Source organism: Rhinatrema bivittatum, chromosome 19 (genome assembly GCF_901001135.1).
Source record: "Rhinatrema bivittatum chromosome 19, aRhiBiv1.1, whole genome shotgun sequence".
NCBI lineage: Eukaryota > Metazoa > Chordata > Amphibia > Gymnophiona > Rhinatrematidae > Rhinatrema > Rhinatrema bivittatum.
In genome coordinates this window covers 28,839,675-28,853,172 of record NC_042633.1, presented here as the reverse complement: position 1 = coordinate 28,853,172, position 13,498 = coordinate 28,839,675, and the positions used below count along the sequence as shown (strand labels likewise).

General features: G+C 52.1%; 1 protein-coding gene across 1 annotated transcript; it reads right to left on the bottom strand.

Moving 5' to 3' along the window:
- Nucleotides 1-3: 3 nt before the first annotated feature.
- On the bottom strand, nucleotides 4-11,679 carry CLIC1 (chloride intracellular channel 1). The gene is made up of 6 exons (XM_029584175.1): nucleotides 11,304-11,679; nucleotides 4,660-4,769; nucleotides 4,311-4,436; nucleotides 2,814-2,920; nucleotides 2,439-2,620; nucleotides 4-1,722 (listed from the first exon to the last, which is right to left on the bottom strand). The coding sequence occupies exons 1-6, from the start codon at nucleotides 11,340-11,342 to the stop codon at nucleotides 1,561-1,563; spliced, it is 726 nt and encodes a 241-aa protein (XP_029440035.1). The 5' UTR covers nucleotides 11,343-11,679; the 3' UTR covers nucleotides 4-1,560.
- Nucleotides 11,680-13,498: the final 1,819 nt, after the last annotated feature.

The window sequence follows — 13,498 nt, the reverse complement described above, 5'->3', positions numbered from 1 at the left end:
CTGTACTTTGTAAGTGGTTTTTTTTTTTTTTTTATTTCAAAAGGCCCATGTTACCAATACCTCATAAAAAAAGAGAAAATGCCACAGAACATCATTCCATTAAGGAGAAACATCCAGATGCATCTCTGACCTGTAGGGACACACTTTAAGTGGAATTTTTTATAATGCAATTAACCTAATACATTTCTGTCTTGAGACAAGCAAACAAGATCTCAGTGAAAGCTGATGGGAGTTTTAGCGCCTGAATGCCCATTGCCAAAAAAAATGTATGACATTAGTCTGACCAAAAAACAATCCGAAGCCTTGAAACTTTTGTTCTCCTGTAAAGAGGCAATGCAGTAATGTAACCCATGCACACCTGCATTCTATACAATGGCCACAAGATGGGGCTCTTGCTTTACAAATGTTTTTCACCCCTCTCCTTAAAAGAGCAGGCTTACATTTAGTCTCGCCCACACCCTCCCCTTAACTAATTTGCTTTTTAAGGCCATCTGTCAAACAACAAATGGCTTCTAACACTGTCCTCACTTGCACTTCTCAGACTCGCTCACCCCAGTTCTGCACAGCTAAGTTGGTCAGAGAAGGTATGAGCATGCAGCATGGTTGTGGGATTTCAGTCATAGTACTGGGGTTGGGTTTGCAGTTGAAGCATCTGTTTCAGTTTGGCTGTGGGTGGCTCTGGATTTATTAAAACCCACCTGCATGCCTAGACCCGGGCTTCTAACTTCCTCTAAGCAGCAGGAACTTCAGGGCCCAGTCTGCACTTAAGGGAGAGGAAAATAAACTGGGCTGGTACAAGCCAGGGCCAGCGAGCCATCTGTATGGCTCTAGCTTGGGGGGGGGGGGGGGGGGGGGGTAAGGCAACTGCAGTCAGTGCCTGCTCTTCAGGACATCCCCATGCATACTCTGAAAAGCTAACCTGGTTTGCAGGGGCTTCATGCCCCCATTGGTCAAATATTCCTATCTGTTAATTGTGCCCAGCAATGTAGAACCCATGGGGGGAGGGGAGAGAGACGATCACCAGCAGCCAAGGACCTGGGGGCTCTCCCCTGCACTTAGGCTGGGGGCTGCATTTTCAAGGTTGGTCCTAACAGTTTATGGGGGGGGGGGGGGGATTTCTCCAGAATTCCCACCTCCACAGTTCAAGATGGGCCTTTTCAGTCCAGCATGTGAACAGATAAAGCATTCCAAAGAGAGAAAAACTTGTTTAAAAGTTTTTTAAAAAAGGGAGGTGGGGGAAGCAGAAAAAAAAAAAAAAAAAAGGGGGACAAAAATCCTGCCTCCCTCTGGACCAGATTCCTATAGCTCTGTGGAATGGACATGAACAGCAGCAACAAACTCCTGCCACCAGCTTCTTGTACAAAAAAATATTACATCTACGTTTTACAGACAACAAACAACCTCACAGCTGCTGTGCTTTGGCCACATCCTGCCTAAACCACCCCCCAGGAGGAAGGCAGGTGGCCACCCCTGAATCTGTGGCCACAGGTGGCCAGGGATTCTTTGGGTGAGCCTGTCTGCCCCTCCCCCCCGGATCCTGGTGTGTGGGGGTGGCAGGCATCACTTCAGCGCTTTGGCCACCAGCTCATAGGCGATCTCGATCTCCTGCGTGGCAGGGCAGGTGCTGGAGAACTCCTCCCGCCCGTAAGCGTTCTTCAGGTAACGGTGGATGCCGGTGAACTCGGCAGGGATCTTAAAGCCGCGATACTTCTCGCACACCACCTGGAGAGGCAGAGAGAGAGAGAGAGAGAGAGAATGATCTTCAGCACCCACCTTCCTACTTATCACTTCTACAGTGCTACCGAGCGTCAGCATAACGGGCACCGCCCCCCATCTCGACTTGCAAACACTACCTCCCCCCCCCCCCCTCCCCTAGTGGTAGTGTACACAGGGTAAAAATAATCCTAGGGGTTCACCATGCTAGATTCCACATTTAGGAGTAACCACGAGGGCACTGGACCATAAGTTGAAATCCTCAGCTCTGAGTATGAAGGCAATTAAAAAAAAAAAAGTCTATCTAGAGAACATACAAAGAAGGGCAACCAAAGTGTCAGGGCTCTGCTTTGAGAAGCAGGACAGAGGAGACATAAGTGGGGGGAACAGTTATTGACTCTTTCCAAATGACTATTAGAACTAGGGAGATGCTGCATGAAATTAGCAGATTTAACACAAGTATCAGTCAACGCCCAAGAAAGCTATGGAATTTGCTGCCGGAGAAGGTGATCACGGCTAGTAGTAAGGCAGAGCTTAACAAAAGGTTTGGATGAGATTCTGGAGGACAGATCCATCCTTAACCACTGCTACGCCAGACAGCCCTGTGTGTCCCCCACCTTCAACGTCTGGGAGGGACCAACACGGCACGGAATTTGCTTTCCTATTGGGATCCGTTGGGTACCTCCCAAGTGACCCAGCCTGGCACCTCTCCTGTTCTGACTCACCTGCACAATGTGGAGTTTGGGCAGGAGGTTGCAGTCCGCCAGGGTCAGTTCGTCCCCATCCAGGAATTTGCGCTGCGATGTCGTCTCATCCTCCGCGCTGTTCTCATCGATCTCATCCGGCAAGGGGGTGCACAGGTAGTTATCAAGATCCCCTAAGGCCTTCAGAAGCCCCTTCTCCATGTCTGCAGAGAGAAATGCAGGTCAGAGAGCAAAGAGAAGAAGAAGTGGGGTTTCACCCAGGAGAGGGAGAAGGTAACTGGGGTGAGAAAGCCAACCCAGCCTAAGAGATGTGGTAGCCCATCAAAAGGAAGTTTAGCATCCATTTCTCCTCAGCTCCCACCTCCATCTCGGTTTCCTAGTTAAAGGCAAACTCACTCTGGTTTAACTCTGGCCGATTGTTCTTGATGAACGCTGAAAACCTGGCAAAAACATCCAGGCCTGCTGTGTTAGACTCTGGATTCTTAGCTGCAAGTTTAGGATATCTGGGTGTGACATGGATTGGAAAGCAAAGAGAAACTTTTTAGGTGAATTGCTGTGATGATTTTCCACTATTCAGATCCCCACGCACAGCTCTGCCACTACACCTCCCTCCTGCCAGTCCAGTCCCGAGATCCTCCCCCTCTCCACACACACAGCTCTGCCACTACACCTCCCTCCTGCCAGTCCCGAGATCCTCCCCCTCTCCACACACACAGCTCTGCCACTACACCTCCCTCCTGCCAGTCCCGAGATCCTCCCCCTCTCCACACACACAGCTCTGCCACTACACCTCCCTCCTGCCAGTCCCGAGATCCTCCCCCTCTCCACACACACAGCTCTGCCACTACACCTCCCTCCTGCCAGTCCAGTCCCGAGATCCTCCCCCTCTCCACACACACAGCTCTGCCACTACACCTCCCTCCTGCCAGTCCCGAGATCCTCCCCCTCTCCCCACACCCAGCTCTGCCACTACACCTCCCTCCTGCCAGTCCCGAGATCCTCCCCCTCTCCACACACACAGCTCTGCCACTACACCTCCCTCCTGCCAGTCCAGTCCCGAGATCCTCCCCCTCTCCACACACACAGCTCTGCCACTACACCTCCCTCCTGCCAGTCCAGTCCCGAGATCCTCCCCCTCTCCACACACACAGCTCTGCCACTACACCTCCCTCCTGCCAGTCCAGTCCCGAGATCCTCCCCCTCTCCACACACACAGCTCTGCCACTACACCTCCCTCCTGCCAGTCCAGTCCCGAGATCCTCCCCCTCTCCACACACACAGCTCTGCCACTACACCTCCCTCCTGCCAGTCCCGAGATCCTCCCCCTCTCCACACACACAGCTCTGCCACTACACCTCCCTCCTACCAGTCCCGAGATCCTCCCCCTCTCCACACACACAGCTCTGCCACTACACCTCCCTCCTGCCAGTCCAGTCCCGAGATCCTCCCCCTCTCCACACACACAGTTCTGCCACTACACCTCCCTCCTGCCAGTCCAGTCCCGAGATCCTCCCCCTCTCCACACACACAGCTCTGCCACTACACCTCCCTCCTGCCAGTCCCGAGATCCTCCCCCTCTCCACACACACAGCTCTGCCACTACACCTCCCTCCTACCAGTCCCGAGATCCTCCCCCTCTCCACACACACAGCTCTGCCACTACACCTCCCTCCTGCCAGTCCAGTCCCGAGATCCTCCCCCTCTCCACACACACAGCTCTGCCACTACACCTCCCTCCTGCCAGTCCAGTCCCGAGATCCTCCCCCTCTCCACACACACAGCTCTGCCACTACACCTCCCTCCTGCCAGTCCCGAGATCCTCCCCCTCTCCACACACACAGCTCTGCCACTACACCTCCCTCCTTCCCGGAGATGTGTTAGGCTCACGCTCACTTTGGGGGGCACAGTGTCTCCTCCAGGAACTCTTCAATCTTGTTTGTGTCTGTCTGCACCTCCCCACCGTAGACTAGGAAGGGAGGCTGTGCTCCAGGGGCAATATCCTTCAGTATCTCGAGCTTCCTGCAACATGAGCAAGCGACAGGAAAGGGAAAAAAAAAAAAATAGATGAGGATCTCAGCAGATATTTGAAAGGTCATCAGTGTACAGAGCTCTGTACAGCAACAGCCCACGTGTACATAGAGCTCCTCTGTAAGCTTCTGACAGGGTGTGCGTTTAGTATTCCTCAGTAACACGGTCAGGTTTTAGAGAAACGAATACTACAGAGGACGGCACGCTCGCTCACCTCTTTGTGTCCACCGTGGTGACATTAAAGGTCACCCCCTTTAGCCAGAGCATCATGAAGCAGCGCTGAGAGAAGGGGCAGTTCCCGATGCTCTGCCCGTCGCTGCCAGCCTAGGAGAGATGAAGATTGGCAGAGGTTATGTGCTTGAAGCTGGCTGCTCCCCGATCAGAGTGGGGGGGAGGGGGTAACATCCCCTTTCAACCGTGGCGTCACTCGCTCGCGCCCCTGCAGCCGACATCACAAGCCATTGCAGCAGGCAGTGAGGTCACCATGGCCGTGTGTTACCAGAAAAGAAAACACTTTCCAGCGACTGCTTGTGTGTGTTGGGGTGGAAACAGCATTTTAAACAATCAGGCCCTGTGTAAGAGCAGCGCTGGTGAGGAAGAAAGGACCCCCCAAGAACGTGCCATACTGGGTCAGAGCAAGGGTCCATCAAGCCCAGCATCCTGTCTCCAACAGTGGCCAATCCAGGATACAAGTACCTGGGAAGTACCCAAACATTAAATAGATCCCATGCTACTGATGCCAGCAATAGCAGTGGCTGTTCCCGATGGATTAATAGCAGTTTATGGACTTCTCTCCAGGAAGGCATCGCCTAGCCTGGCTGTCATTGGCCTCTTATCTCACTATCACTGCCAGTGCTTTTGCCATCACCCTACATCCCCTGCCCAGAATGCAATTGGATGGCTGTGGGCACAAGGGCCATGCCTAGCCAGTCCTGGGTTTCTACCCATCTCTTAAGTCTACTTTATCAGAGAAGCAGGACTAGTAAAGCCCCCTGGGGTCAGGGGAATACCTACAGCACCCGAATGCAATCCACCGTGAAGCGGCTGACTGTCACAGAAGGTGAAATGTAAGTCAGAAATTAAAAAAACAAACAAAACCCCCCCCCCCACATGTCACGCATACAAACTAGGGCTGGATCCATCTGTGCCTGCTGTCCTGGAGGCTATGGCCTTACCACCTCATTGCACCCTACCAACAGCAGAGGGATTGCCCCTCCTTCCCCACACGCCGTTTCCATGAGGAGACCCGTAGACCAGTCCGTTTGACACATTCCATGACTCTCCTTGCAGAATTTGTAGTCCCTGCTCATGACATCAGCACTACAAGGACCAGAACCCCCCACTAAAAGCAGGATAGGCCCCAGCGTCCGCCTCCAGAAGCAAGTGCTCTGGCATGGCCCGAAAGATCTTTAGCAGGGAAAAACCACTCCCAGCGGGGATCTCAGACCTCATAATGCAGTAGCAAGAAAAGTAAAGAGCAATATGGAGGGAGGCAAGCAGGTATTTAATAAACATGTGGATAAAGGTGAACGGGTAGATGTAGGGTATTTGGATTTTCAGAAGGCGTTTGTTAAAGTCCCTCATGAGAGGCTTCTAAGAAAACTAAAAAGTCATGGGATAGGTGGCGATGTCCTTTCGTGGATTACAAACTGGTTAAAAGGCAGGAAACAGAGAGTAGGATTAAATGGACAATTTTCTCAGTGGAAGGGAGTGGGCAGTGGAGTGCCTCAGGGATCTGTATTGGGACCGGTGCTTTTCGATATATTTATAAATGATCTGGAAAGAGATACGACGAGTGAGAATCAAATTTGCAGATGATACAAAATTATTCAGAGTAGTTAAATCTCAAGCAGATTGTGATAAATTGCAGGAAGAAGACCTTGTGAGACTGGAAGATTGGGCATCCAAATGGCAGATGAAATTTAATGTGGACAAGTGCAAGGTGATGCATATAGTGAAAAATAACCCTTGCTGTAGTTACACGATGTTAGGTTCCATATTAGGAGCTACCACCCAGGAAAAAGATCTAGGTGTCATAGTGGATAACACATTGAAATCGTCGGCTCAGTGTGCTGCAGCAGTCAAAAAAGCAAACAGAATGTTAGGAATTATTAGGAAGGGAATGGTGAATAAAATGGAGAGAAAGCCCCATGTCATCTCCACAGCTTACAGAGACTGGGGGGGCAGCCTGGGATGGAGCCAAACTCGCACGCAGAGCCTGAATTCAGTTCTCCCCCCACTGCCAGGATGTTGAGGTAGGGAAGGGGCCTGGCAGCGAGGGTTTTAGCCTTAATATAAAGCGATAGGGCATAGCTTGTGTATGGGTGATGGCCAGGGAACGGGGGTGTTTTACTCCAAAATACAAAACAGCGATCACTATATAAAACATGCACATGAAGTTGTGCCTGGGATCCTGGCAAGAGTCTTCAGCCAGAACAATCCGTCCCGTCTCAGAGGGTGGGGCAGGCAAGAGGCAGCAGCCGAACAAGATCTCTTTCCTGTAACTGAGAAAGCAAGGAGATTTGAAAATAAAATAAAAGAGGAAGTGCTGCACTTGGGAATCGTAGGCTTTCGATGCGAGATCTGTGCGACACGAGGACCCAGCGCCGGAGGTGCTGGTGGCACAGCGTGATTCAGAAGCAGGAAGCCAGGCAGGATGTGCTGTTTCCGGCCTGCTCTCTCGGCCCGAGTTTGCAACAGCGCTGACAGACTGCGAGCAGAAGCAGAGCAGGTGAAGGGAACGTCACCTGCTCCCCTTGCACTCAGGATCTGGCACCCAGCCACCCACAAAACAAATATGAATAGAGCGAGAGAGAGAGACACCCCCCCCTCCCACCACAGCAGTGTGGGTGCCGAGAGGGTCCCCCGGTCTAGGCTGGGTGCAGATCGGGGGGGGGGGGGGGGGAGGGAGATGATGTGGTTGGAGGAGACAAGTGAGGCCTGTGTGCAGCGTTCAGCCTGCTCCAGCCAGCTCCCGCCCCCAGCTGTGCCCCAGTGCCAAGCAAAACACACAGGTCCTCCCCTCCCAGGAGTGCAGGCGGCTTCAAGAAGTTACTCCCAAGGCTGATGCAGGAATCTGCACGTTGAACTGGATCTCAGTGCACATTTTTAATGCACGGATATTAAAAAAAAAAAAAAAAAGTCTCACTGCAGCAAGCTAATGCTATGCTAATACCTTTGGAGTTCAAAGCAGTGTGCTGACTGCACCATGTGTACAGCAGAGGCCTAACACTTTGGTTCACGAAGGAGGGGGCCTCCCGTCAACCATGTACTGCCGATTGCCACTTAGCTGGATAAGTTCCAGCTATCTGGCCAGCCACAACACCTTTTTATTTTAGCCTGTCCCACTTCCATTTTCACACCTGGCACAGTGCCGCTGGAAACTTTACTCCACCCTCGGACCAGGAGCAGAGTTTCCAGCGTTAAAATACGAAAGAATAAAAAGAAAAAAGAAAAAAAAAAAAAAAAAGAGTTAGGACCAGCGCACCTCCCTGCATGGGGGGGCGCTGCTTGATGCCCTCATCTGCATGGCATTTCCATGCGAGGGAGCCAAGCAGGATGCACGGTTTTACGTGCACACAGAATTCCTTGCTGCAGAAAGCGCACGGTCCAGAGCAGTTGTGCGTCGGGCTGAACACACCTTTCTGCAGCAGCCTCTCAAGGAGGAGGTTAGCAACGTGGAGCCAAAGTACTAGAACCTGGTACAAAAAGGCTCTCTCTCTGTAGGAAGCCCTGCGTTCTACAGAGGTGGTGGGGGAGGGTTTGATGGGAGGTGGCTCTCGGTGCTAGTGGACCAGAACGGCCGCAGAGGTGCACGGGGTGGGGGATTCTGTACTGGAATAGCAGCGTGGAATAGACTTAGTTTTTGGGTACCTGCCAGGTTCTTATGGCCTGGATTGGCCCCTGTTGGAAACAGGATGCTGGGCTTGATGGACCCTTGGTCTGACCCAGTATGGCAGGTTCTTATGTAGGAGCAAGGTGCATTGGGCAAAGCTTGTGCCAGACTCCGTGCTGGAACAGCAGAGGCAATGGGGGGGTGCTGCAGGGCAGAACTGGTTTGGTTACAGATTAACTCTCCTCTAGGCAGTCCCTTCTCTCTAAATTCACCTTTTCACAGAAGTTCACATTCCTGGACTTGCTGTAAAATGAACTGGCTACAGAGCCGAGCAAACAGAGGCAGTGCCTGGCCTTCGAGATCACAGGGACTACTTGCAGTCTCTTCTCCTGCCTTACAAACTTAACGTTTCTGATCCTGCCCAAAGCACGAGGGAAAGAAAGATCTAGACTGGAGGAGCAAGTGTTAACATGAAAGACCTTCCAAAAACAGACAAAAAGAGCAAAGGCAGAGGTTAAGTGACTGGCTATAGGTCACCGAGATGGTGGGATATGTGGGATCAAAATTCATGTCTGCAAAATGCACTGCACTGATAACCGTAAAGTGGAGCCCACTCAAAAGATCAGCCACTACTACGATAATATTGTAAAACAAAAAAAGGAGCACAGACCACAGATAGGCCCAGGGAGCTCCCTGCGTGCACACCTCACTCCAGAAAATCATTTCTTCCACTCCGTGGCCAAATGATACGGCCACTAAGCAAAATGGCTGCACCACACCCCTAGGGCAAACAGTGACATCAGGTTACACCTTCTGGGAATGGGAAAAACAAAATGATCACAAAAGCTGCCTGGCTGCAGTCATGACCTTCAGCACACGAGTACAGTCCCAACTACAAGGCTATAATCTTAAAATAAGAACTGGCCCCCCTGATGCCCTAAGACACCAACTGAGTAGAGTTTTCAGCAAGGCCTGGTGGGGAAAAAAAACAGAACACATACCACACCCACCACCACCACCACAGACAGCACTGCTTAAAGTTTCTCTTGTTTGCTTATTACTTCCAGAGAATTTCTGTGCACACAACTCAGCAGGCCAGAGCCGTGTATGGCCCTGGGGAAACGCCAGGGGCAGATCCAGTTAGCAACTTGAGAACTCCACAGCCTCAGACAGGGGAACTCTCTCAAGAGCAGGGGTGGGAAAGCAAGAACAAACAGAGCCACAGGTACATCCCAACACACATTTACTCTTATTGAGAAAGACAAGAAGCCCAATGCTTAGCAGTTTGAACCATACCAGGTTGTATTCAGTGCTTAAATCAGAAGCCCAGGAGTCCTTTAGCTACATTTCTGCAAATAAAGGCTTAAGTTATTGCTTGAGCAAGCTGTGACTGTTAAAGAGGATATAGATAGATCGATCTATCTCCTCTATTGCCATCAATATTTTCCGAGGGTGAGGGGTGTACCCCCACCACCAGCTGTGCACACACCTCTGGCAATGCAGCTCACTCCTGCTCTGCAGCATCCCTGCTATTCCAGCACCACATAGCTTTGCCCAACACTATCCCTTCCTACAGGATTTAGGAGAGGAATACAAAGCTTTCTGTACCAAGTTCCAGCATAGTTTCATATGTCCGCTGTTCTCCCCTCCATCCCCAAGAAAGAGACACCCAAAGCACACTGCTTGTGCTCCCCCACGCCAGAGATTTCGTGTCTGTACCTTTGCAGATGTGCGACTGAGGAGGGGGCCCAAGCAATGAGCAGGGAGGGCATCTTTCCCCCCCTCCCATTACAGTGGGAACCTTCAATTATCGCAGGCTGGCATCAGCCACGCAGAAAGCCAGCCAAGTCCCATAGTACATTCGCACAAGTTCCCGATAACGCAACATGTCAGACGGGTAGGAGCGCATGGCCAGGGGCCTCCTCAGCCTAGCGCTAGCCCCAGCTGCCTCAGGGTGCGGACCGCACATGGAACTTCCGAGGGCGGGGGAAGGCGCTGCACCCCAGGGAGAAGCAGAGTCTTTCGGGAAATCCCACGTTTTGCCCGAGAAAGAGGTAGGAAGTCAAGGCACCCAAACCCTTCCACCTTGGATTTGGGTGTCGCCCTCCTCAAAACCTAAGAACCTGCTTTTAGGCGCCTACGCTGACCTCCCCATCCCCTTTGCACGGCGGCTTCCCAGCTACGAGCACGTGTTTTGTAAGCTGGCCAGCATTTAAGCGTCCCGTAAGCAAAGTTTCTAATTGTAGTGACTGAGCAGACAATGGAACGGGAGCAATCGGATCTCCCGGCAAAGGTAGCGCAAAGCTGGTTTGGGTTTGTTTTGTTTTTTTTTTTTAGGGCGGGCCACGCGGGCCGGAGAGATGAGGGCGCTATCGGCTTACACTGGTACTTGTGAGGTTGCAGCCCGGCCCCCGCTCTAAATCCCATTTACTGGGTCACTTAACCTCTCGGGGAAACTTCCGTTAAGGAGTCCCTTAACCTAAGATCGGGTTGACTGTAGGAGATGGGAACGGCAGTAAAACCCCCCCCCCGCGTTATAGGCGAGAGATTATAATCAGAGCCCAAGAAGAAGAAGAGTTCTTGCAACATCCATGGCCCCGGGCCTTAAGCAAATTATCCGGGACTGAAAGCAAAGGGGTGGGCAGGTATCCCAGCCCTCAAGCAGTGACAGATCAGAGAAGTCCAGGGGCCAATGATACATGAAGCGGGGGGGGGGGGGCGCGATAACCTAACTAAAGCCAGGAGGAGGCTGGGCGCTTCCGCTCTTTGTAGGAGTCCAGGAGTTTGTCTTCCATCAATCAATCAGCTTCCTGCTCACTTCTGGTCCCTTCAGCCACTGCCACCCACACTTTCAACACAAAACCCCCCCCCCCAACAAGAAGAGGCAAACTCCCGGTTTAGGAGCTGGAAAGAGTTTTTTTTTACCAGACAGGTCGCCCCCCCTGGAAGTAAAGAAGTAGTTTCGCCCCGAGGGGGAGCGCAGAAAGTAGCGTTCGCCTGCCACACACGGGGGCGTCGCTCACCTTCACGAAGAGCTCCACAGGAAGCTGCTCCTCCGCCATGGTGGGGGAGGGGGACGAGGAGCCGCACGCCAGCACCTCCCAGACCCCAGAAGCTGTCGGTGCCGACCCGCTCCGCAAGGACAGACGCGCTCCCGCTTGCAAAACTCCCTTCTGGGCGAGCGGAAAGGGCGCTCGCTGGGCTCTGCGCGAAAAAGAAACCCCACCCAGGAAACAGGCACGGCCTCCGCGAGCTGCGATCCTGGGGCCGAGCCAAAGAGCAGGCGCTCGGGGCTGTGGCCACTCTTCGGCCGGCCCACCCCTTCCCTTTTAACGCCGCCCCGGGCTCCGCACGAACCGTTCGCGCTAGGAAAGTGAAGCGCCACCCGTTTAGCCCGAGCCCTTGCTACCGGCCACCCCTTTATGATCTTATTCACAGTTCTCCTCCCCCTTTTTTTTTTTTTTTTTAGCGTGATCGAGTTTATAGCTTAGACGTCGGGGGTGGGGTTGCAAAGGCAAGGTGCACGCCTTTTCTCCTGGCCCCACCCGTTTCTCTTTTTTTCTGAGACACTTGGTAGCTTTCCCGTCCCCGTCCAACCTTTTCGGGGCCTGATCATTTGGCCTTGGGTTCCCCAGGTAACATCTATAGAGGCAAAAGGAAAGGACTACGAAGGAGAGGTGAGAGAGAACCCAGACAATTCCTGGACCCCCGAGCTGCTCCGTATTGTCCCTGATCAGCTTACACTTCTGGCCCGGGGGCAGGACATGACAAGTTTGTGCTGCTCTATTTCCTCTTTCTCGCTGACTTACACCGAGCTTTTCCGGATCATTCTTTTGCGGGACGTCTTTGATTTTTCTCTCCGGCTTTTTTTCCACAATACAGAAGCAGTGACAGATCTTCTGCTGCCCCTACGCACTAAGGGTACAGGGGCCGGGCCACTCCCAGCCCGATACACTTCGGAAGGTTTCTCCCTCCTCAAGCAGACCCCTCTGTCCTCTGGGACTTGCAATCTCATTCCCCCCTCCAACTGATTCAATCCCCCCCCCTCCCAGCTCCAGTGCAGTGCAGCTGTAATCACAGAGACAAAGAATTGGAGGGCCACCAGAGGAAGGGGGTGGCAATCAAATCGGATGGAAGGGCAGCAGGGGGCAGGATCTTTGCCGCCCTCAGAATTTCACCTCCCTAGGGCACAGGCCTAACATGCCTGGTAGGACTCGTGTACAAATCCAGGAGGGAAATGCATTTCCTTTCTTTCTCCTCTGCAGTTGCACTGCACGCAGAGTTTGGCCTCCTGGGGGTTTCTGCACTTTTCTATCTCTAATTTATGGTCCCCAAGTTCAGGTTTAAGATTTTGGTGCCCCCAGACCGGTCCGGAAGCAGAGGTTGGAGAACTGGGAGAAAGAGGATCGAGGCCAGAGTACCTCAGCAGCGAAGCAGGAGAGAGCAGGCTTCACTTTGGTCCGGTTTTGGTGCCTAGTCCTAAATCCAAGCCTAGTGAGCCCTTATTCTGTATTTGGTGAGGGTCTGTGTTCTGTGTGTGATTGAGGTGAGCTATTCTGTTAGCACGTAGCTTCTGTGGAGAGATCTAGCATAGTCTGGTTTATTCTGTTTACCAATCCTCATCTCCCAACAGTTTTTTCTATAGTTCTGGGTTAATGATAGACACAAACTTCACTCCTGTAGCGGAGAACTTGAATAATATGGTTAGGGCAGTTAGTGTAGCTGGGTTTAAAAAAGGATTGGATAAGTTCTTGGAGGAGAAGTCCATTACCTGCTATTAAGTTCACTTAGAGAATAGCCACTGCCATTAGCAATGGTTACATGGAATAGACTTAGTTTTTGGGTACTTGCCAGGTTCTTATGGCCTGGATTGGCCACTGTTGGAAACAGGATGCTGGGCTTGATGGACCCTTGGTCTGACCCAGTATGGCATTTTCTTATGAAATATTAAGATAGTAAATGAGAGCAGAAAAAAAAGACTGAAATTGCTCATCCAGTCTACCCAGCAGCAACCCATCCATCCCGGGTAGATGTGCACACAAATTTCCACTTGGAATCTGATCTTCATTCCTCCTTCCCCCATCTCCCTCGCCCAACCTCTCAAGTTGGACTACTGCCTTTCTGGGTAGTAACTACCATTAGGTGCAGGTTACCCCCCTCACCTTCTGTTTGGGGTTATAACTGCTGCTCTGTGCAGGTTACCCCCTCACCTGTGTAG

Excerpts from the sequence above, each read along its gene's own strand:
- CLIC1 (XM_029584175.1), bottom strand. The coding sequence starts at position 11,342 with ATGGCGGAGGAGCAGCTTCCTGTGGAGCTCTTCGTGAAG. Across the intron at positions 4,437-4,659 it reads ACCACGGTGGACACAAAGAG|GAAGCTCGAGATACTGAAGG; the intron begins GTGAGCGAGCGT and ends CTCATGTTGCAG. Across the intron at positions 2,621-2,813 it reads TCGGCCAGAGTTAAACCAGA|ACATGGAGAAGGGGCTTCTG; the intron begins GTGAGTTTGCCT and ends TTCTCTCTGCAG.